This window comes from Ursus maritimus, unplaced genomic scaffold (genome assembly GCF_017311325.1).
Source record: "Ursus maritimus isolate PB19 unplaced genomic scaffold, ASM1731132v1 scaffold_14, whole genome shotgun sequence".
In the NCBI taxonomy this organism is placed as follows: domain Eukaryota; kingdom Metazoa; phylum Chordata; class Mammalia; order Carnivora; family Ursidae; genus Ursus; species Ursus maritimus.
In genome coordinates this window covers 69,788,165-69,808,379 of record NW_024423786.1, presented here as the reverse complement: position 1 = coordinate 69,808,379, position 20,215 = coordinate 69,788,165, and the positions used below count along the sequence as shown (strand labels likewise).

At 54.1% G+C, this 20,215-nt stretch overlaps 1 protein-coding gene across 2 annotated transcripts; it reads right to left on the bottom strand.

The window, feature by feature from the left end:
- Positions 1-82: 82 nt before the first annotated feature.
- On the bottom strand, positions 83-18,974 carry FLCN (folliculin). 2 transcript variants are annotated; one of them, XM_040630169.1, is made up of 13 exons: positions 18,822-18,974; positions 16,308-16,428; positions 13,927-14,199; positions 12,405-12,551; positions 10,918-11,139; positions 9,546-9,706; positions 7,944-8,035; positions 6,195-6,385; positions 4,546-4,659; positions 3,625-3,748; positions 2,442-2,573; positions 2,232-2,337; positions 83-1,382 (listed from the first exon to the last, which is right to left on the bottom strand). In XM_040630169.1, the coding sequence occupies exons 3-13, from the start codon at positions 14,173-14,175 to the stop codon at positions 1,181-1,183; spliced, it is 1,740 nt and encodes a 579-aa protein (XP_040486103.1). In that variant the 5' UTR covers positions 14,176-14,199; positions 16,308-16,428; positions 18,822-18,974; the 3' UTR covers positions 83-1,180. The 2 variants fall into 2 exon arrangements, with proteins under 2 accessions (XP_040486103.1, XP_040486102.1); XM_040630168.1 differs by having other exon boundaries at positions 18,771-18,854.
- Positions 18,975-20,215: the final 1,241 nt, after the last annotated feature.

Here is a 20,215-nt window from a genome sequence, read left to right as displayed (position 1 = left end):
TATCACAGGTGTTATTTTAGCCATATTTTCTGACTGATCCCACGAAAATTCTAGGTTATCAAACCAACAAAACCATGTAGTCAACAGTTTATAAAAATACATCTTTATTGTGTTTCAATGTACTTGCATGATAGATACCTAGTCATATAAACTTAGTTTCCGTGTTAAATATAAATTAAGCAAACACAAAAAAAACTATAAACAAATCAGCCAAACTGCTGGAAAAATCCCTCCAAGCCATGAGTCCTTATTAAAAGTGCACGCTGGGATGATGAAACTAACTTAAATCACCATACTCTGAAAATTGTTACCTGTCGCCAAATCTCAATGTTTAAAGAAGCAATAAAGGGCAAAGTGTCACGGAATAAAACTATGGTGGGTTTCTCAACTCCACATCTAGTGAGTTAGGCAGATCAAATGGCTCCATCTGACATTTCAGCAAAGTATCATCTTTGCGTAAAAAACATCAGGGGCCGTCCTGAAGCTACAGGGGAATATCGAAGCAATCGCAGGAGAGCACGGCCAGAAGACTGTGTAGTCACATGGTTCCAGAATACGAATCCCGAAGGGCCCAGAGATGAGGAAATGTCCATTCCCCCCAAAGGCCATTCCAAGAGCTCAAAACCAGATTACTACGATGACTAAGGATCGGCACATGTCCTGAAAATTCACAACTGTAGCAAACATACACGCATTCACATATAGAACCTGGAAGTCTCGAATTTCAGAATAGAGACGTTCAAACATTAACTTTGAGAGAGGTTTGTTACTGTGGCCAAAATACCCAAGTTGGGGCTGGCCTGACATGTTTTTCCTATAAATTTTGAGACTGAAATCCTTGAGAGGCCTAAGACGCATGTTCTCCTTAGTCTTCTCTCCCAGGGGTGCACAAACACAGGGGACCTACTGTCCCAAGTCTCCCCCTGCCCTCTTCGGGGCTAGAGCAGTTCAAACAGCTAGTGGAATGGTGCCGAAAACTACACCAGGTCCAAATCCCACACAGAGGCAAAGTTCAGCCCCAACAGTTTCCACTCCTTGCTAGGAAACAGCTCCATGCCGGCAGTTCAGAAACAAGAGCAGGCTGTGACTGCCGTCAGAGGCCCGGCTCTGAGTTCCGCGGCGACGACGGCCGCCACCACTTCTCAGGAGGTGAGCACGGGGTCCGATGCCCACAGTGGGGTCAATTACGAGGCTCTGAGGCTGTGGGGCTGCGGACTGTGGACATGAGGTGCGACTTGTAGGTTTTGCTCAGGCCCGTCATCCAGAACTTGAGCAGCTTGACGTTGTCCTCCTCAGACGCCCCAAGGATACTCAAGAGCTTCTGCGTGTCCTCTTTGGGGCGACTGTCCACCTTGGTGAATTTGAAAAGGACCTTCACTTTGCTGAAGGAAACCAAAAACACAACACTCAGACACCACAGCAAAATCACAGCACAGTTCAAGTCCCGAGGCCTGAGGCTCCAAGACCGGCACACGGAGCGGCAGCTCATGGCTTCACGCCCCAGGGCTTCCCACAGGCCCGGCAGCTCTAACCCCGGCTGAGAAGGCTGCTGCCTCAAAATGGGGGAAAAAGCCCGTTTTCTTTAAATTCATTACAGGACAACGTCTAATTGAATCTAACAAAAAAAAATTACTGAGGGAAACTTATTCAGGAAATAAAGTAATTAGTTAGCTTTAATAGAAAAGAAACCTCTGTGATCTGGCCTCCAGATTTTTTTTTTAAAGATTTTATTTGAGAGCGAGAGAGAGAACACGCGTGTGCATGAGCTGGGGGGAGAAGGGACAGAGGCAGAGGGAGAAGCAGACTCCCCGCTGAGCGGGGGCCCGATGTGGGGCTCGATGCCAGGACCCTGAGATCATGACCTGAGCCGAAGGCAGACGCTTAACTGACTGAGCCACACAGGCGCCCCTGGCTTTCAGATTTTTTAAGTTAATTAAACAGTAAAAATAACTGCTTCTCTTGGAGGCAGGTGTACCCCCATCTCACAGAGGAGCAGAGGGAGGACTAGGGGTGCTGACCTTCCTCAAGGTCACCCAGCTAAGACACTAACTGGCAAAGATGCTATTTGAACCCACGCTCTTAACCTCTATTCTACTCCATCTCTTGGGGGGTGGTCACGACTTCTTTTTCTGAAAACAGCTCCTGGTTCTCGCCAGCAGAACGGAAGGGCTACTGGCTGCCCGGCACCCCCGTGAGAAAGCAGCCTCAGGGGCTAACGCGGGTGTGCTTACTTCATCCACTCTTCCTTGAGGCAGACGAGGCACTGGTCCACCACACCCACGGACAGGTTCTGGTTGGTCAATGCCGCTTCCATCTTATTCAGGATGGTGGGGCCAACTGGGAACAAGGGTGGGTCGTCAGCATAGGGGAGCGAGAGGCAGCCTCGGCGTTCCCGACCCCACTCACCGCGGTGAAAGGAAGGCCGGCCTGGCAGCACCCACCTCGGTCTGCGGCGACAGGACTTCCGCTGGTCACAACAAACTCGTACTTGCTGAGGGACTGGTCATCCTCGCACCCGGCTGGGTGAAGGCTGGAGCGAGGCGCTGTATGGGCCTCCACGACGACAGCGAATTCTGCAGTAACACGAAACGCACGGCTCCGGGAGGCGTGCCTCCGCCCCTAGGGAGCCCGCGTCCCACAGCTCGCTCTCAAGTCCTCCCCGATCAAATGGGCGACACCCGCCTCCCTGACGAATGCTTGGCCGCTGCGGACCTTTTGCAGTGTATTTGTTAGTAGTGCTAACGGTTAGCTCTTGCCTCAGTTAATGTATTCTACTCCAGGAACTACTAATTATGTACCTCAGTTCACCTAATGCCAAACAGCCCTGTGACGGTGGCCCAGTGTGAGTCCCATTTCATGACAGGGAAAGAGATTCAAAGAAGCTGAGTGGTTTGGCTCAAGGTCATACTGCTAATAGCGGTTAAGAAGTTCAAGCCCATCTTTGAAACTAGGAGCCTGTGTTCCAAAAAAGGTGCTGCCTCTCAGGGACGCGGGACCCAGTGGGGGGACTCGGGACGCAGCCTGGGATGCAGAAGGGAGCAGCAGCTCAGGACTGCTGAGCGCCAAACGCTCCGCCGAACCACCTTCCGCCACCTCTCGGAGGTGCTCGGCGAAGCCAGCGGCTTGCCCTAGGAGGCCGGGATTTACACCCAGGCTGACCCCCCAAATCCCCAAACCAAAAGACAAGGATGCTGGTTAGATTCCCGGCTCTCAGCCCGGAGGTGTGCGGCTGTCTGTGCTGGGGGCAGAGCCGGGCCCCGCTGAACTAGGGAACGTCAAGGCTGGAGTTAAGGCACATGCAAGAAAAGAGTGGCCTCCCCGAATCCTGTTGGCATCACCAACTCAGCATAATGGCACGACAAACAGACACCCATCTGCGCTGTTCCCACTCCCACGACTGCAACCTGCCCTCCACCGAGAAGCACCCCCAGCAAGCCACCCTCACTCGGAGGCTGGCCTGTCCAGCCGTCACCCATTCTGAAGACAGAAAACGGAGGCCCAAAGGCACGGGGAAAGCTGCTCCTGCTGCCCGAGCAGGCAGCACGCTCAGATGCGCAACTGAGACAGTTCCACTTCGGAGCCCTGACATCAGGGCCTCGGGTCGGACACGAGAGCTACACGTACCTGAGGATAGCACGTGGGAGGGGATCTGCACGTGCGGGCTGAGCCCCAGGAAGTTGCACCGGTAGGCCTCCTCATACTGGTTGCTGTAGGGGATGATTCGGACACAGCCCACCGGCAGCATCGTCTGGAGAGGACACAGTGACTCAGATCCAACACCAGCTGCAACATCCCCCACCCGTCTCCACCGCCCACACCACGTGCCCCCGCGGCTCGGGCCAAAGCCGCTCTCCTCCCAGAAGGCACTCCTGGTCACCCGGCCCCGCCGGGGTGTCTCCCGCATGGCCCCAACTCCTACCCCAGCCAGCAGTCACACGGGACTTGTGCTGCCTCTTGCTCTGTGGTGCTAATCTTTGTTGTTCCTTGACTTCTCGGATGTTTGTCCCTTCTCTCATCCCACAAAGAGGTTATAAGCTTCTTGAGAGATTGTGTCACATGCATGTTGTGCCCTCACAGGCCTAGGCAGACGTTAGGCATGAACAAGGCTTCTGAGCACTTGAACATCATCAGCCAGACCTGGGCCCTGGCACCCACTACACCTCCAAGGTGCAGACAGCACGGCAGAGCCGCATGGCCCCGGACTCATCGGGAATGTTCTGTGCACAGGGACGTGTGACGACCTGCTCCTAAGGCAGCTGTGAACCACGCCAATGGCTTCTTAGAGGGATCCGGGTGTTGGGGGTCGGGTAGTTAGTTATCACTCTATCAAGATAGCAGACTCCTTCCACTGGAAATAACCACCACCGCTGACTGCCATTTTCAACAGCGGAGAGAGAGCACAGATCTCGGATTCCGGCATGAACCTCCAGACCGACCCATCCCTGCATCCTAACATTCACATCTACCGTCAGGATTTAAAAAAAAAAAAAGACCCAACTAGGCAAACCCCGTCCTGCTATAAAACACAAGAAAAGCTACTCTTACCCGAAGAACTTCAAAAGCTGAGTGGACGAGGTCTGCGTCTCTACTTTTCCAGATCACTTGATTCCCCATGAGAACATGCCAGGCCAACATGCGGAAAGACGGGGCACCCAGGACCTGAAAAATACAGTTCGGTGCTTTCTGCCTTGAATTTTCTTTTGTGCAACCGAAGTGATTTGTGTGATTTCCGTATGAAGGACGATGGGTCGAGAGAGGGAAGGGCTGGCTGACCGTCTGAGGTCAGGAGGCAGATGGAGGTCTCTGGATGAGCATGTGGAAGCCCGATCCCCAAGCCCTGGCACGCTCTGAGATCTCTTCTCCGATTTTATTTTTAAAAACTTGAAGCAGAAAACGTGTTACTTTTTGCAACATTTTCTCTCTCTCTCTACACTATTTTCCTGAATCATTTCAAAGTATGGGACAGGCAGCATGATGCTTCAGGACCCGGGAAGGACAAGGGCTCTCCTACACGGCCCCGGTACACCCACCCCCAGAAACACGGCATGATGCGCCACCAGCCCAGTGTCTGCGGCCCCGAATCTCCAACGCTGTCCTTCGTAGCTGTTTCCTGTTAACCCAGGAGTCACTTAAGGGTCACGACTGTTTCATTTATTCTGCTGTCTACCCTGTTTTATGCTACAGTAGTCCCTCTCTCCGCCTGACTTTTTGTAACTTCCCGGACACTGGAGTTTTTGGAGAGCTCAGCCTGTTATCCTGACTTATAACATGGCTTTAAAAAAGGGGGGGGGAGCCTAGAAATATTACATTTTACAAAACCCCAACAGCTTCAAAATAGTCCCACCTCCCGTGGGATTGAAGATTCCTTAACTTTAATCCACATAAGCAACTGACAAGGATGGTTTTAGGCAAATCCACGGTTTGGGTGGGTGAATGTTCCTCATTCAGAAGCCCCACAGAGCATGTGCCGCTAATCAGTCTCTACTCCAGTTTTCAAAACAGAAATAACGATCTTCTGCTAAAACTCACGCTCACTGTAAAAGTGATCACAGAAAAATATAAAAAGGGCTGCCCTTGTAACCTTGTCATCTCTTCTTCCTGTCTGACCGAATATAACCACGGTCAACACTGTAGCGTGAGACTTCTGTCTCTGGCACACACACATATAAACACACACACCACCTTGTACGATGTACTGGACGTTTCCTCTCGTATTTAAGGACATTCCACTGTTTGGGTGCAATTCCTATGGCTGGACATCCAGATTCTGTCCAGTGTTCCGGAGGAAGGGCCACTGTTTCCACTTTGCAAAGCACCTAAGGTTGCCCGCAAGCCCGCAGTGCTGTGAGCAGCCCTTCCTTTACGAGCATGACAGCATCAGAGGACCACGAGAAGCCAGCCATGCAGGGCTTTCGTAGACACCTACGTCATCTTTTTACACTTTCCATGTTTTACAGTTTTACTTTTTACATTTCTTAGACACCTAAAGGGGAGCCCTGCTCCTGTGGCCAAGATGCCCCAGACGGCCCCAGCTGTCTTCGGCCAGCCACCGAGGCTTTTTGGTTACTCCTAAGCAACCAATTCCCACTGGGTCTCAACACCGTGGGCCTAAAGGACAAAGTGTGCTGGATGAGAAGGGGGGGACCAGCTCTTCTCCAGAGCTTCTGAACGGGGGTCTACCGTCTGCCGCCTACCTGCCTCATGTGGCGAAGGGACTTAAAGACAGACAACTTGCGGGGCTGCCAGTTTGCGCAGTCTGAGAGCAAGGAAGACTCTGTCGGGCACTTGGCCAGCTCCCGCCCTCCTGCCCCCTCTGGCAAGACAGGGGCTTTCTCCTCCTCTTCAGCCTCGGAGTTGTCCCAGCTTTCAGATTCCTCTTCCAAGTCTGCAAGACAAACAAAGCCATTTATGAAACACGTGGTCCCTGGACGCGACCGTGTTGTGATTCCACTTTAGCCCAGGGAGGGCACTCCTGATGTCTGCTCTGGGCCAGATATCTACACCACTTGTCTTCGGACCCTGGGGCAGCAGGGAGGGCTCGGTCTGTTTACTTACTTACTCAGCTCAAAGCCTCACGCTGCTTTATGAAGCAGGCACCCGTGAGACTAGAGCTGCTCACGGTCACGGGTAATTCAAAGCAACGACGAGCATGAGGACGGCTCGTTCGCCGCACACACCCTCCCTCAGGCACTACCGTAAAGGCTTCTGCACGGCACTTCACGTCACCCTTTCAACTGTCCTGACGTCAGTACTATTCTCCCCGTTTTACACATAAAGAAATATTTATTTCCATTCATCTCTGTGACAACCATCGCAAGAAAGGCCGTCATCACTCCACGATCCAAGTGAGATCTGCAGGGAAGAGGCCCCGTCTGGTCACACAGAACGTACGAGAGCAGCAGAGGCAGGACCTGAAGGCAGGTCTGTCCGAATCCAAAGTGTGTGCTCCGAACTAAAACACCGTCTGACCCATGAGAGAGCGCCCTGCGTGCCTGCACGGCTATCTTTCCTACAAGCTGTCGTACTTGGCTCCCTGCGTAAATACCCTCGCCACAGCCCACCCCTGCCACCTTCCCTAGCCTAGGAATTTGAAAGCACAGTACCATATGGTTCTAGGGCCCGCTGACCCGCGAGGGCGTGAAGGTGGATCGCAGAGGTTCTGTCTTCCGGAGCACGTTCTGCCCTCGCTGAAACTCTACTCCCTTTCTCCACTCAGGAAAGCAGGCTGGAAGCCAAGTGCGTGCAAAGTCCCCTGACTATAGACATAACCTTGAAACAGCTCCAATTTACTAAGAAGGCCAATTATTTGCAAGCTGAAGCATGTCAAGTGTTATTAGTAACACACTCCACACGACCTACATCGCAACTGGGGTTTACCCAACCCCAAAGCTGAGGCTGCTGACCTAGGTCACCAAGAATCAGATCCTCTCCGAAGGAGCAGCACAGCCGGGACCGAGACCAGAGGTTCCCGGGCTGGTGCGTGCCGCAGCAGAATCCCCTGGGAGGAAGTCACTTAAAACACACAGGATCCGGAGCCCCAGACGTGGAGCTCTGACCAAAAACCTGGGAAGGACTACCCAGACACCGGTGAAGCTTGGGAACCACCCTTGATGGAAACCCTGGGTCCACTGAAGCATGACATTTTATTGCTTAGGTGTCCAGAGAGGGCAAGCACCCGGGGATCACAGAACAGGGACAAGAAAACCTTCTCCACAGCCTAAGTGCTCTAAATAGCAGACTTTCCCAGCTGCCCAGGGTGGTAGAGTCCCTCATGTGACTGTCAAGAAAAAGGAGACAGGAAACCACAGTAAACACACTGAGACTAAAGGCCGAGCTCTTGCAGATGCTCTCCTGGGCTATCAATCCTAGGGTCCCTTCGTCGGGACGGAGGGCCAGGCGGCCACCGCAGGCAGAGGCTTCCAGCACAAGCACCCCCAGCTCACCTGCAAGCTTCTCCATCTGGACCAAGGTGTCCTCGGTGGGCGCGCCCTCCAGGAGCTTCTCCGTCAGCCGGCTGCCACACGCCTTCAGGAGCCTGGAGAACAAGGCATCACCTGGGAGGTCTTTTTGCCAGAAGAAAAACGGAACCTGAAGCCTATCAAGCCCTCTGATCTCACTACTAGTTCACAGAAAATATGGGTATGAAAGATCACACTGCACACACCAAAGTCACAATCAGCCAACTCTACAAGGAGAATTCTACTGGACAGATGACCCAGGTCCTCTGACAAAAGGCAGGGGAGAATCCGTGGCAGGGGTGTCACAGAAACTGCTCTAGCCTAGGAGACAGAACAGGTGCGCCCTGTGCAGTGGTGATCCGATCCCATTTCAAAAATCAATCCTGAGGCAAAACAGGGAAACAACACGGATCAGGCTGGATGACACTAAGGAATTTCTCAATTTTGTTGGATATGCTTTTTTTTTTTTTTTAAAGATTTTATTTATTTATTCGACAGAGACAGAGACAGCCAGCGAGAGAGGGAACACAAGCAGGGGGAGTGGGAGAGGAAGAAGCAGACTCATAGCGGAGGAGCCTGATGTGGGGCTCAATCCCACAACGCTGGGATCACGCCCTGAGCTGAAGGCAGACGCTTAACCGCTGTGCCACCCAGGCACCCCTGTTGGATATGCTTTTATATTTGAAATGATACAACTAAGATTCACTTTAAAAAAATATTCCAGAAGAAAGAGCGGGGACAGAAGCAGCAGCAACATGTCGACGACTACTACAGCTGGCTATGAGGGTATGCAGCTCAGTGCACTGTTGACTCTATTTTGGGTCTGTCTGAAAATCTGTCTAAATGGTTTTATGTTGGGCACGGGAGACAGAGACTTTCTCTGTAGTTCGCAGGTCCTCAGGAGCTACCCTCAAAGACCTCTGTTCGCACCTGGACCTGATTCAGACGACGAGGCCCCAGACTCGGAGCGACGGCCGCACAGGGATGAGGATTTGAGGGCGTCTTTGGGAGAGGGGCACCTTGCGATGGAAGCAACAGAAACAATCTGAGGCCAGAGCACAGATGCGGTGATTTTCAGAAGACGGAAGCCATCGCTTCCTCCTGAGCAGGCAGGTCTGAGCACCACGGCACGCCCTGAACACACGGCCTGCGCCGGACGGGCCCCCAGCAGCCCGCACCCAGCTGCCAGCTGACTGCAAACCCCGGACCACTGCAGCCCCGACTGCTAACCTCCTGAGGACCTCAGCCAGAACCACCCAGGCCAGCCACTCCCCAGTTCCTGACCCGCACAGCCGTGTGGGATAAGGTTTGTCGTAGACAAAAAAGGGAGATCCCTGCTCCTGGTGCGGGAGCATCCTCTTAAGCACATGGGGCAGCGAGTGCCTCCTAAATCCGTGTTCCACATGCCTGCGGGGAGGCGCCCGAGGAAGAGGAGGACGCAGGTCAGCACCTGCCAGCAAGTACACAGCACAGAGGCGGCTGGGGGACTCACCCAACTGCTGTTTCCCCAGATTCACGCACAATCCAACCAACACACCGTGACTGCTCTCATCCCAACAGTCGCTAGAAGACCGCAATTCTCGTTACCAAGCAAAGGAGGTGTGAAGGCACGCCCACAGGTTGTCGTCACTCGTCAAGGACGTCAGCGAGCGAGCCGCGTTGCCGTTGCGCTGGTGCAGGAAGGGCGTGAAGGCCGTGTTCATCCTCTGGGCGCGCTGTGGGCAGCCAAACTGCTCGGCCTCAAACACCTGAAACGCGAAGGGAAGGGGCGGCCTTTGAACGAAACCAACCCAGCCGAGCAGCACGGAGCCCGCTCATTCACGGCCAACCTCCCGGACCCGACTGCTGAAGACGCTCCCCACTCTGCTGTCCTGCCGCTGGGCACAGACGTGCCACCAGTCCCCTCAAGCCAAACAGAATGGTTTTTGCCTCACAGCTTGATTCGAAGCTACCTGAGAAGAGGACTCGTTAAGAATTTCTCCTGTGCCCTCTCCCACAACCAACTCATTAGGCACCTGACGGGCACTCGGGTGGCGTACATGCTGTGTGGTCATGACCGTTGTTCTTCACGTACTTCCGGTGCCCCCGCCCCGTCCCAGCCCGTGGAGGCTTTCACTGAGAGACGGTGCGCGGGAGGGACATGTGCCCCGTTCCGGCGCTGAGGTGAGAGGGAAACGCGGCCCTCCAGCACCATCTGTGCCCCCTCGCAGGGAAATCAGCAACATTCCCGTTTGGCTGCTGCTCTGCCTGCTGGGCTGACTACAGTGAGCAAATGCTCCCACCTCCCCACAACGGACACAGACACGAACAACAACGAAACACCGTGGGGCGCCAGGTGGCTCGGTCCGACGAGCATCGGCTCTTGATTTTGGCTCAGGTCATGATCTCAGGGTCACGGGATCGAGCCCTGTGTCAGGCTCCACGCTAGGGTTGGAGGCTGCTTGGGATTGTCTCTCTCCCTCTCCCTCTGCTCCCACCCTGCTCACTCTCAAAACAAAAAACAAAACATAAAAAAACAAACAAAAAGCCCAAATGAAACAAAACAACCCCCCCAAACTGTGTGGTTTTAAGCCACTGAGGTCTGAGGGCTGCATGTCACTGCAGCATAACCTGGCCTACTCTGAGAGACGCGTGCCATGACTAGAGGTCTGCGCTGGTGATGGGTCTACAACACGATTCACGGACTGGCTTCCACATGAAGGCCAGAGGAAGCAAAGACACCAGGGAGAAACCAGGGCTTGTGAGCGCAGTAAAGAAGCCAGAGCTGAATGAGAACCGGGACAACACTGGCCTCGAGAGAGCCCAGGGAAGCAAGCAGGACTGACCGCCACAGCCCCGCCTCTGGAGTCGGAACCACGATTCAGACAGAGCTACAGATGATAAAACCGCCCGCGCTCTGACCCCCATCAGTGCCCAGCTCCTCCCCCACTGCACCCACTCGCCCTTCCCGTGGGGTCACCTTGAGAGCCTTGCCCTGCAGTTCATCAATGATCCCTCGGATCTTGCCAAGCAGGAAGGGCCAGGAGTTGATGAGGTAAATCCGGTCCATCATGATGGCGATGATGCTGTACCAGCGCTGAAAGCCCCGGGCCAGGCTGTCTTTGATGAAGAACGTGTGGCTGAACACGAAGCCGTGCTGCTCGTCCCCAAAGAAGATGGGGCCTTCCCGGCCAGGGCACACCTGCGAAAACCAGCCGCCATTGCAGGACACAGTCCTGAGCTTGCTTTAGTGACAGTCAAATCTCCTTCTCCAACTTGTCTTTCTGTACTAATTACCTAGCACTGATTATGGGAAGAGTGGGGAAGGCGGGGACAAGAGAGGAAAACTGCTTTCATCTGCTCCTGGGATCAAACTTTCTAAAGATAACATTTATCAGCATGGACTGCAAGGGCCAGTCGAGTAGGTTCACGACGTTTTTCTACCCTCCAGACTCAAATCTGCCAACATCACTCATTTGGAATGGAGTGGTCACTGGAGAAGGTCAAAGCCATCACTGTGGAGTCCATACGGTAACATTCGCACACTCTATTTACAGGACAGAAGTCAGGTCTCCCTCATGACGCACTCACTCTTACTTTACACACGATTCTATCAGCCACAATCGTCGGCCTCTAGCAGGTCAGCAGCAGGAAATCAAACAGGGGAACCGCGGAAGGTGAAGGCAGGCACACTGCAACCCTACGTTAAAACTGAGAGGGGGCTCAGTGTGTCTCATCAGGTGGGTACAGAGAAGGGACGTTTTATAACCGTACTACCAATTCTCCGTGACAGATAAGGACATAGGAGCTAAGGGGGCGCCTGGGTGGCACAGCTGGCTGAGCGTCCGACTCTTGGTTTCAGATCAGGTCATGATTTCCGGGCTGTAAGATCAAGCCCCGCACTGGGTTCAGCACAGAGTCTGCTTGAGATCCCCTCTCCCACTCCCCTCTCACTCATGTGCACACACGTGCGCTTTCCCTAAAATAAATAAATCTTAAAAAAAAAACAGAAAACCAAAAAACATAAGCACTAAGACTTGAACTAAGCACAACAGGAGCCAGGTGGTTTAGGAACACACTGATTCACCCTTCAGGAGCTGAGAGCATATGGTGACCCGCTAAGGCTTATAAGGGTGGTTGGGACAATAAAATAGGTGATGTATGACACAGTGAACCAAGTAACCTAGAAATGGTTGGTATCTTAGAAATATGTTCACCAAGAAAGAATAACAAAAAGTTTGGTGCTTCAAATGATAAGCTAGAAACCACTCAGAACACTGGAGTCCAACTCAACTTATTCTGGAGTTCGAGAGAACTGGGGCTGCTCCGTGCTCCCTGCTCCCCTGTCCTCTTCATGGATGGACTGACCTCTGTCTTCCTTTCCGTAACCAGTACTGAACTTGTTCAGGGCATCCCGGAGTGTGTGTGATATTCCCACAGAGTTCCCTCCAGGGTCTCGGTGCTCACCTCACAGCTCAGGCTCCGCACACAGGCCTGGCGGACAATGCTGAAGAGCTGGGGGTGGTTGGGGTGCTGGTGACTGACGTATTTGATCGAGGTCTCTTTATCATGGCTGATATACCCAGGATGCCCTGCAGCAAGGGACCGGCAGCCCTGGCCCCGAGAAAGAGAAAAAACCAATTAATCAGGAAGCAGGCAACAAACTTTTTATGCACATCGGAATGAGAAAACTCGATCTATTTTCATATAAAAATAACTGGCTCCTAGAGTTATACTTCTCTGAAGATTTCAACGTTTCCTGAATAGAAAACCCAGGACACAGAGCTCACAAAGATCATGACAGAATATGAATGAGACCTAATCTCCTGAGCACTTACGCAGCAGGTATTATGAAGAGCTCTGCAGACACTGTCTCATTTAATCCATGGTGCAACCCTACGAGGTAAGGACAGTGACAGTGCTCACTTTACAGAAGGCAAAGCTGAGGCCTGGGGTTGCCAAGCGGCTCACACAGTGAGTGTGCTAGCCTCTGTCCTTGGTCCTGACACGACCACTTCGCAGGGGCCTCAGCAGGCTGCCCCACCTCCCTGCCGGCGCGGCACCCTGAGAACACAAGCTCAGAGCCTGCGCTAGGGAGTGAACGGGACTGGTGGCCGTGGCTGCTGTCCCTCGGTAGCCGCCACCACACTGGTGCCGAGGCCACACGTCCCAGCGGCCATCCCCACCCAGAGACCGCACAAGAGGGTACTGAGGCAAGCCCACCCCTGTGAGATGCGGGGACCCTTCCCGTGGCAATGCCAGCTCAAGGACTCTCTCTGTCCAGCACTCTTTCCTCCCTTCCTCTCCTGCACAGCTGTCAGACTTGCTCACAGCAGCAAGGCACTCCCCACCTTCTGCTTCCTCACAGGTGTTTCCAGCAATAGAGAGAGCAATCTTGTGCACGCTGCCTGCTTCTCAGTGCAACCACACTACTGCGCCTGGATTCCTGTTCCCCCTGCAGTGGCAGGTCTAATGCCACTCCCGATACCAGGTCCCGACCCAGGTGTGTCACATGGAACAGCAGCCTGTTGAAGGAACTTAAACTTCACTCCCTAGAGCTCACACACAACGACACCGAGAGTAACAGCCAGGCCCCCACGAGGAGGAAACTTCCCAAGACACTGGACTGAGGGAAGTGGAGCTGAGGACGGGCCAGTGTGCAGACACGAGCATGCGGGGGGGAGGGGGGTGAAAAGCAAATGTCAACTGTCAACTGGTGTCAACTGTGTGTTGGCACAGGGTTGGTAGAAAAGCTAAAGCTGGGATCAAGGGAAAGAACTAAAGGGACATAGAAAGAAGTGACCACATTCCACAGGGCCCACAAAGAACGGTCTGCACACATCACAGGAAGCTCACACCTTCCTGTGAGGTCGTGTCCACCTCTTAGTCCCACAGGGTCTCCGCCCGCCCTCCAGGAGGTCAAATACGCAGCATCAGCACGAACCCCGGTTAAGAAAGAAACGTCTCCAACACCCTGAGAGTCACTTGCCTCGCACATGTCCGACTTCTTAGGCCCCGGGCTGCTGGACTCCGCGCTGGCCCCTTCCGCCGGGCTGTGGGCGCGGATCCGACTGCTCATCTGAATGCCACCTTCCTCCTCCTCCGCCTGCTCGCCTTGGCCGGGGCTGTCTCCATTCCCAGCCCCCTGAGGAAGCGGGGCATGCAGAACTTCTGTGCAAAAGAGAGTGCGGGGGCCGTGGAGCTCACAGAAGTGACAGAGAGCGACGATGGCATTCATGGTGTCCTGGAGACAGCAGGAGGCCTGTGTGTGGGGAGGAGAGGCAACTCCATCAGCTGGCCAGCCTCGGCTCACACTGCAGAACCCGCCCGCAGCTCTAGGGCACAGGGACTGGGCAGGTGTCATCGGTAGGCTTCCTGGCCAGCAAGGCAGGTCACCCAGCCACCCAGCCAGCCAGCCGGCCCTGCATCAAGTGCAGAGAAAACTCAGCAGACAAGACACGGTCCCTGCCGACCAGGAGTTACAATGGAGGAGGGAGACTGCAATTCAAGGATCACACAGAAAACCCTTCAGTGAGAGCTGACAGGGCTAGGAGGTGGACAGCACAGAGAAGAACACAAGTGCAAGGGACAATGCGGCAAATGTGACACAGGTCAATGCCACGGGGTCTGGAGGAGAGACTCATTTATTCTAGCAACAGCTGCTCTGCTGGGTGATATGCTGCTGTCCTCATGGAGCTTACCTTCTAGGAGGGGAGGGACGCATGACAAACTGCTTGCTCTCCTGTGGACAGCCTCGGGAAGAAAAGTACAGCAGGTCTGGGGCAGAAACTCAGTGGAGGAGGTGGGATGCGGGTTTGGACACAGGGGCTCCCTGAGTGGGAGCTGAAGGGAGGAAGGGAGCCATGGGGCCGAGGAGGGGGCATGACGAGGGGTCTGTCTACAGAGTTGGGGGACGAGGGCAGAAGACGAGAAGGAGGTGGATTTTAGGGACCCTTCCAGGCCATAGTGAAGGCTCATTTTCTTCAGACTGAAGAGTCTGATAGGTTCTGATGAAAAATATGGTAAATCTGAGTAGTGGACAGTGGCCAAGATTCAACCCTTACCTTTTGGGGACGCCCTCCACCATTATGGACCCAAAGAAGGTAAGCTATTCTCTGTCCTCATCCCCCCACAGGGGTGTGACCAAGGCTTGACCAGTCAGAGGCACCTGCCCAGGAAGCCAAACCCAGTGGAAACACGTGTGGGGGCTACGGAGTGAGTCCCGGGTGACGGCATCCTCAAAACCCCCATGGTCTGTCCGTCACTGCGTCCTCCCAGCAGCCTCCTTTCTCCAGCCTGCTAACTCTGTCACCCACCCGGCATCTTGCAGACTACGTCTCAGCTGGCACGACTACCACTGCTCCTGTCCTTGTACCTGAGGCAGGGGTTGGAGCTCGAGTGACAGCGGGAATGGCAGAGGCCAACACTGAATAGACAACTCAAGACAAAGTCAGTTGGGCTGATGTGAGTCAGGCGTGGGGATCAGATGGGGACTTGTGGGTGCCTGGCTGTAGGGAGAGCTGGGGCACAAGATGTTCCTAGAGGGAGGTGGGCAGCAGGAGAGGAGACAGAGTTTAAGAGACAGCAGCACATGTAGCTGGAAAACTCTTGAGAGTTCCATGGAGATTCTGGACTGCAGAAGCAGAGAGGGCTAGGTGGAGGATGAAGGTCTGGGACACTCCGCGGCCCTCTGCCCGACTCACCATCCTCACCAGTCACTTTTTCCTTGCATGTCCCTGCTGACCGGCCTCCCCAACCCGCCCCCCAGAGCGGCTGCTCACTTCTACCGCATCACTCTCTCCCCCCTCCGCTTTAGTTTAGTTCTCCTGGACACTGCAGTGTTTGCGTTTCCCCTGTATGAATGTTCCCGAAGGTGGGGGTGGGGGTCACAGCTACAACAGTGCCTGGCACACACAGGAGGCACCACATTAAAGTTCTGGATAGATGAGTGGATTCAGGAGCTGCCCACGGAGAGAGGACAGTTGCTGCCACAGAAAGCAGAGAGCTCACCAAGGCTATCTATGGGCAGGAGAGGTTCTAGAGCACAAGCATGGGGAACACCGGAGTCTGAGAGCCTAGTGTCCTGAGACCCAAATTTAAATAGAGGTTCCACCAGGCTCACTCTGGTAAGATCAAGGAAAATGATGGCTTAAGCATCCGTTGTGGAAGAGTGGGTGACCAACAATGGAGTAAGAATCCCAGAGGAAGAAGCATTGAGACCCAAAGCAGAGGCATTAACCCTGGAGAAAGAGGGCACATCCTCCTTTGAGAGGCATAAAAGAGAAATAAAGTTCCGTCCAGCAAAACATCCTCATGGAAGCAGCACTTGGCTAAGGTTCACCCCATTTACTGTTGAGCACCCACACGCACCTTTATACTCGGCAAAATCACGCGTGCACCATCCCACCTAGACAAGAGCACGCAAGGCCATTTCCAAATGAGTCGGGCAGGGCAGCGGCGGCCATGCTGCAGCTCTAAGGCCTGACGTTTTCTAGATAAGGAAAAAAAAATCACAGTGGATTCTTAGAGTGAAGCACTTGGGGACACACATACAACCATCAAGCAGCTTCCTGCCAACTTAAAATGAGAACATCACAAAAAAGGTGTGGGGATTCCCGCGGCTCTGAACAGCTTAGCAGGCCTCTTGCCTTTTGAGCAGTAGCTGACAGCAAGCTGGCAGTGCAGCCAAACCTTGAGCTGAACTTTTGCACCCCTACAGCGTTATTTCATAAAGGACTTCCTTAAGTATATTTACATCTTTTAAAAATACAAAATATTTACAAATGTAAGGTCATCATCCTTCCGACTCTTGGTTACAAGGGGACTGCCAGGGCAGCACCCACAGCACGCCAATTTAACCCTTCAGACCTTAGACCTACATGTCTCTCTCCTCCTCGAATGGGAAGGACAGACGAGAGGTGACGCTGTTCAGCTACTTCCCAGCATCCATGGTCAACGTGGGAGACTTAATAATAGTTCGTTTTGTTTTGTTTTTTAAGAAAAGCAGTCCTGATCAGGAGTACCATAGCCCCAGGCAGCTAGTGGAAGACAGGGAGGTACCAACTCCAAAGTCACACAGAAAAAGCCTGTCTCCAGCCTTTACCTGCCAGTCCATGTCCAACATCTTACTTATCCCGAGAACTACCCTACAGCTGAGACGCAGAAGCCAACCAGCACCTCTCAGGTTAACCACAACGTGCGGAATCAGAATTCTCAGCAGCAGGAGGTCAGTTCTCTGTTCACTCTCACTTCCAATCTGTACCAGCTGTTTACTGAACAAAATAAACTGGCTTGAATACGCCTAACAGTTCTTCCCTTCCTTCCAACGAGCTTTCCGGAATGCAAGGACGAAGCAGAAATCTGCCCCCTATCCCTTCAACTTTATACTCAGAGCAAGATCCAAATACCTCGAAGGCGTAAGGCCCTTTCCATGGCCCTGGGTCTATTTCATTCTCACTTCCTGTGTGGTCTTCTCATAGGACCACAGAGGCTCAAAGAGCACTTTGCAAAAACAGTATCATAATGGCTCTTAACCAGTCATGAGCAGAATCCCCTGCAGCTTCTTTACCTAGTCTTCCTCATGGGAGTCTCATTAGGTCAGCAGCTGGATTCCAGCAAGTCCAAGGTGAAATGTTCCACAGGGGATTACTTTCAGCTCAAACCCTGCACACCGTGGTGCCTCTATTATTCCTACCAACTTCACCGGATTTCTGTTTACAAAGGTCCCTGACAACGCTAGAAGGGCAAACACAGCCACGGGCCACTATTTCTCAATCTCCCCGTAACAACGTTGATAATCCAACGCTTCCAGCACTTGCTCTGCTGTGACAGGGAGCCCCTACTGCCCCCCTGGCTGGACACCGTGGGTGGTGCCAGGTGTCCAAGGGCTGGAGAAGCAACACCTCCTTTCCGCAAAGTCCTTCCTCCTCGTCCTCCGCCTCCAGTGGCTGCTCAATCCACAATGCGCCCATCTTTGGGTTACTATTTTTTTTCCAGGTGATAAGGCTGCGTCCAACAACACCCAGCAAACTGGAGAGAAATAGGGTCTTCTACCCGCCCTGGAGAGCACTGATCTGGGCCTATCACTTCATCAGAGCGCCTGCCTCGGAATGCCAGTCTGGGAGAAAAGGAATCAAGACACACACCCTCTTCCGTAAACGAGCGAAGGTAAACCCTGGGTGGGAGGGAGGGCAGGCCAAGTCTGCAGTGTCCTGGCAACATTAAAGGAGAGCGAATCACCGACGGTGACGGGGTCTGAACCCAGGTCACGGTCCTCATGCCTTTACCGTCCGTGGATCTGCCCTCCACCCCACATCTCAGCTTTTCAGCCACCCCTTCCACTCTGGCACCTAAGCCCCCCGATCACCAACACCGCACACCAACTCGAAGCGCAGTGGTGCCGCACTGCTTCCCCGAGGACTGTCAGGCTGCTCCGAGGCCCTCAGGCTCCTACCCATTCCCCCTCTCGCCCCCCAGACGCGCCTCCAGCGGCTCCCGTCCGCAGCCACCACCCGTCCCTTCCTAAGACCTCCTCCCGGAAGCCAGGCTCCCCTCAGCCTGCACGGAGCAGCCCGACAACCCGGGTCCGAACGACCTGGACGAGCCAGGCGGCCGCTCCAGGACTCGCTCCCGCACGGGCATCGACCCCGGGGGCGCGGCAGAGCCCATTTCCCACGGGCGGGGAGAGCTCCGAGCCGGGCTCCGGCGCTCGGGCCACGGCGCACCTGACGGCGTCTTCCTCAAAGGACCCGCCCCGCGCCCCTCCCCGAGCCCGTCGGCCCCCCGGCGCCCAGCCCCGCCGGGACGCCCGCCTGGCCTCGCGAGCCCCCGCACCTCCCGTCCGGCGGGGGGAGCCTCAGCTCGGGTCCCGGCCGCCTCACTCACCGGGGGCCGCGGTCGCGGCGGCGCTGAGCCCGAGGCGCGTGACTCGGCCGGGCCGTACCACCAGTCCACCCCGCAGGGGGGGGCGCGCGGGCTGGCCGAGCGCGCCTCCGCACCGCGAAGCGAGCGGGACCTCGTCCACCCGCACACCCCAGAAGATCGCGCGAGCCCCGCAACTCCGCACTCTGGAGGGGAACCTGAAGCGGCTGCCCGACACCTGCCCCGTCCGCCGTCCGACTTCCGCGCCCCCCCCCACCGAGAAGCACGGAATGGTTCCAGCCGCACCGGCCGGGTTAGTGGACGAAACCATTTCAAGGCGGGGGGAGTACTTAAAATTAAAAAACATTTAAGAAGGAGATTTGAGGAAAAATGTAGCCAAGCTAGTACTCCCGGTCCACACCGAGGAGAGAAAGAAACAGAACGTCTCGACGTTATAAACAGCGGGGCAGTGGCTTATGGTTTCCCCGTTGGGTTTGATTAAATTGCCGATCGAACCCGTCCTCTGTGGGACGTGCTGGCAGGTGGCCGGGAGGGGCCCGTCACGTGACGTGGGGCAACCGCGGGACCCGGTTGCGAGGCTAGGTCTGTAAGTGGAGGTGGGGTGCGGCGGAGTGCGCATGTGCGGACACACTCGCCTACCCGGACAATGATACACCCAAGGTGTTTAAAAATATGAGTCAATTATTACGTAATATATATTTTTAACACCTGGGCGCCTGCTACTCAGTCTGTCTACTAAAAGATTAACTGTAAAGTCCTCAGCGCATGATGTGACGTGGGACCTTAGAAGAGCTAGAGGGACTTGAATCCCACCCTGATCGCAGGAAATTCGTTTGAGCTGCGAGACGGTGCTGCCACCTTGTGTCCGGTCGGATCACAGACGGCGGACCTCGCTGGGGCCGGTTCACGGCGGAGTCCTGGTCCCTGTGGCTGCGACAGAGGGTGTCCAGAAGGGGGTTGTCGTCCAGTGTCGAGGGAAAAGCCTCAATCGTTAGGAAGCAGAAAGAGGTGGTTGTTTTTGTTTTTGTCTTTGTCTTTTAAGTCACCGCGATCACTCTTCCTTTGAATTTCCGCGTTAGGCTGAAGAGAGGAAAGAGTGAAACTGCAATTTGTTTTCCGTCTTCTTTTAGTGGTGATAAGAGATTAAGGAGTGTGGGAGTTAGGAGGTTAGGCATTGCCTTTATATGTTTAGTCTTACCAATCCAATTCCTCACGATATTGGACAGCACACCCTTTATATATTGGCGCGTAAGTCACAAGATAAGTTTTGAAGCAAACAACAGAAAACCCACGAGGTCATACTGATTTGGAATTCTACTTTTTATTTTTGCCGTCAACAATTCAGATACTTGAATTTTACTGAGTTTGCAAAATTCTTTGAAAGCTTTAGTGGAAAG

Coding starts and splice junctions, on each gene's coding strand:
- FLCN (XM_040630169.1), bottom strand. CDS start 14,175: ATGAATGCCATCGTCGCTCTCTGTCACTTCTGTGAGCTCCACGGCCCC. Junction 11,140..12,404: donor TGCGGAGCCTGAGCTGTGAG/GTGAGCACCGAG, acceptor TGGTTTTCGCAG/GTGTGCCCTGGCCGGGAAGG. Junction 2,574..3,624: donor CTCCCACGTGCTATCCTCAG/GTACGTGTAGCT, acceptor GTGTTACTGCAG/AATTCGCTGTCGTCGTGGAG.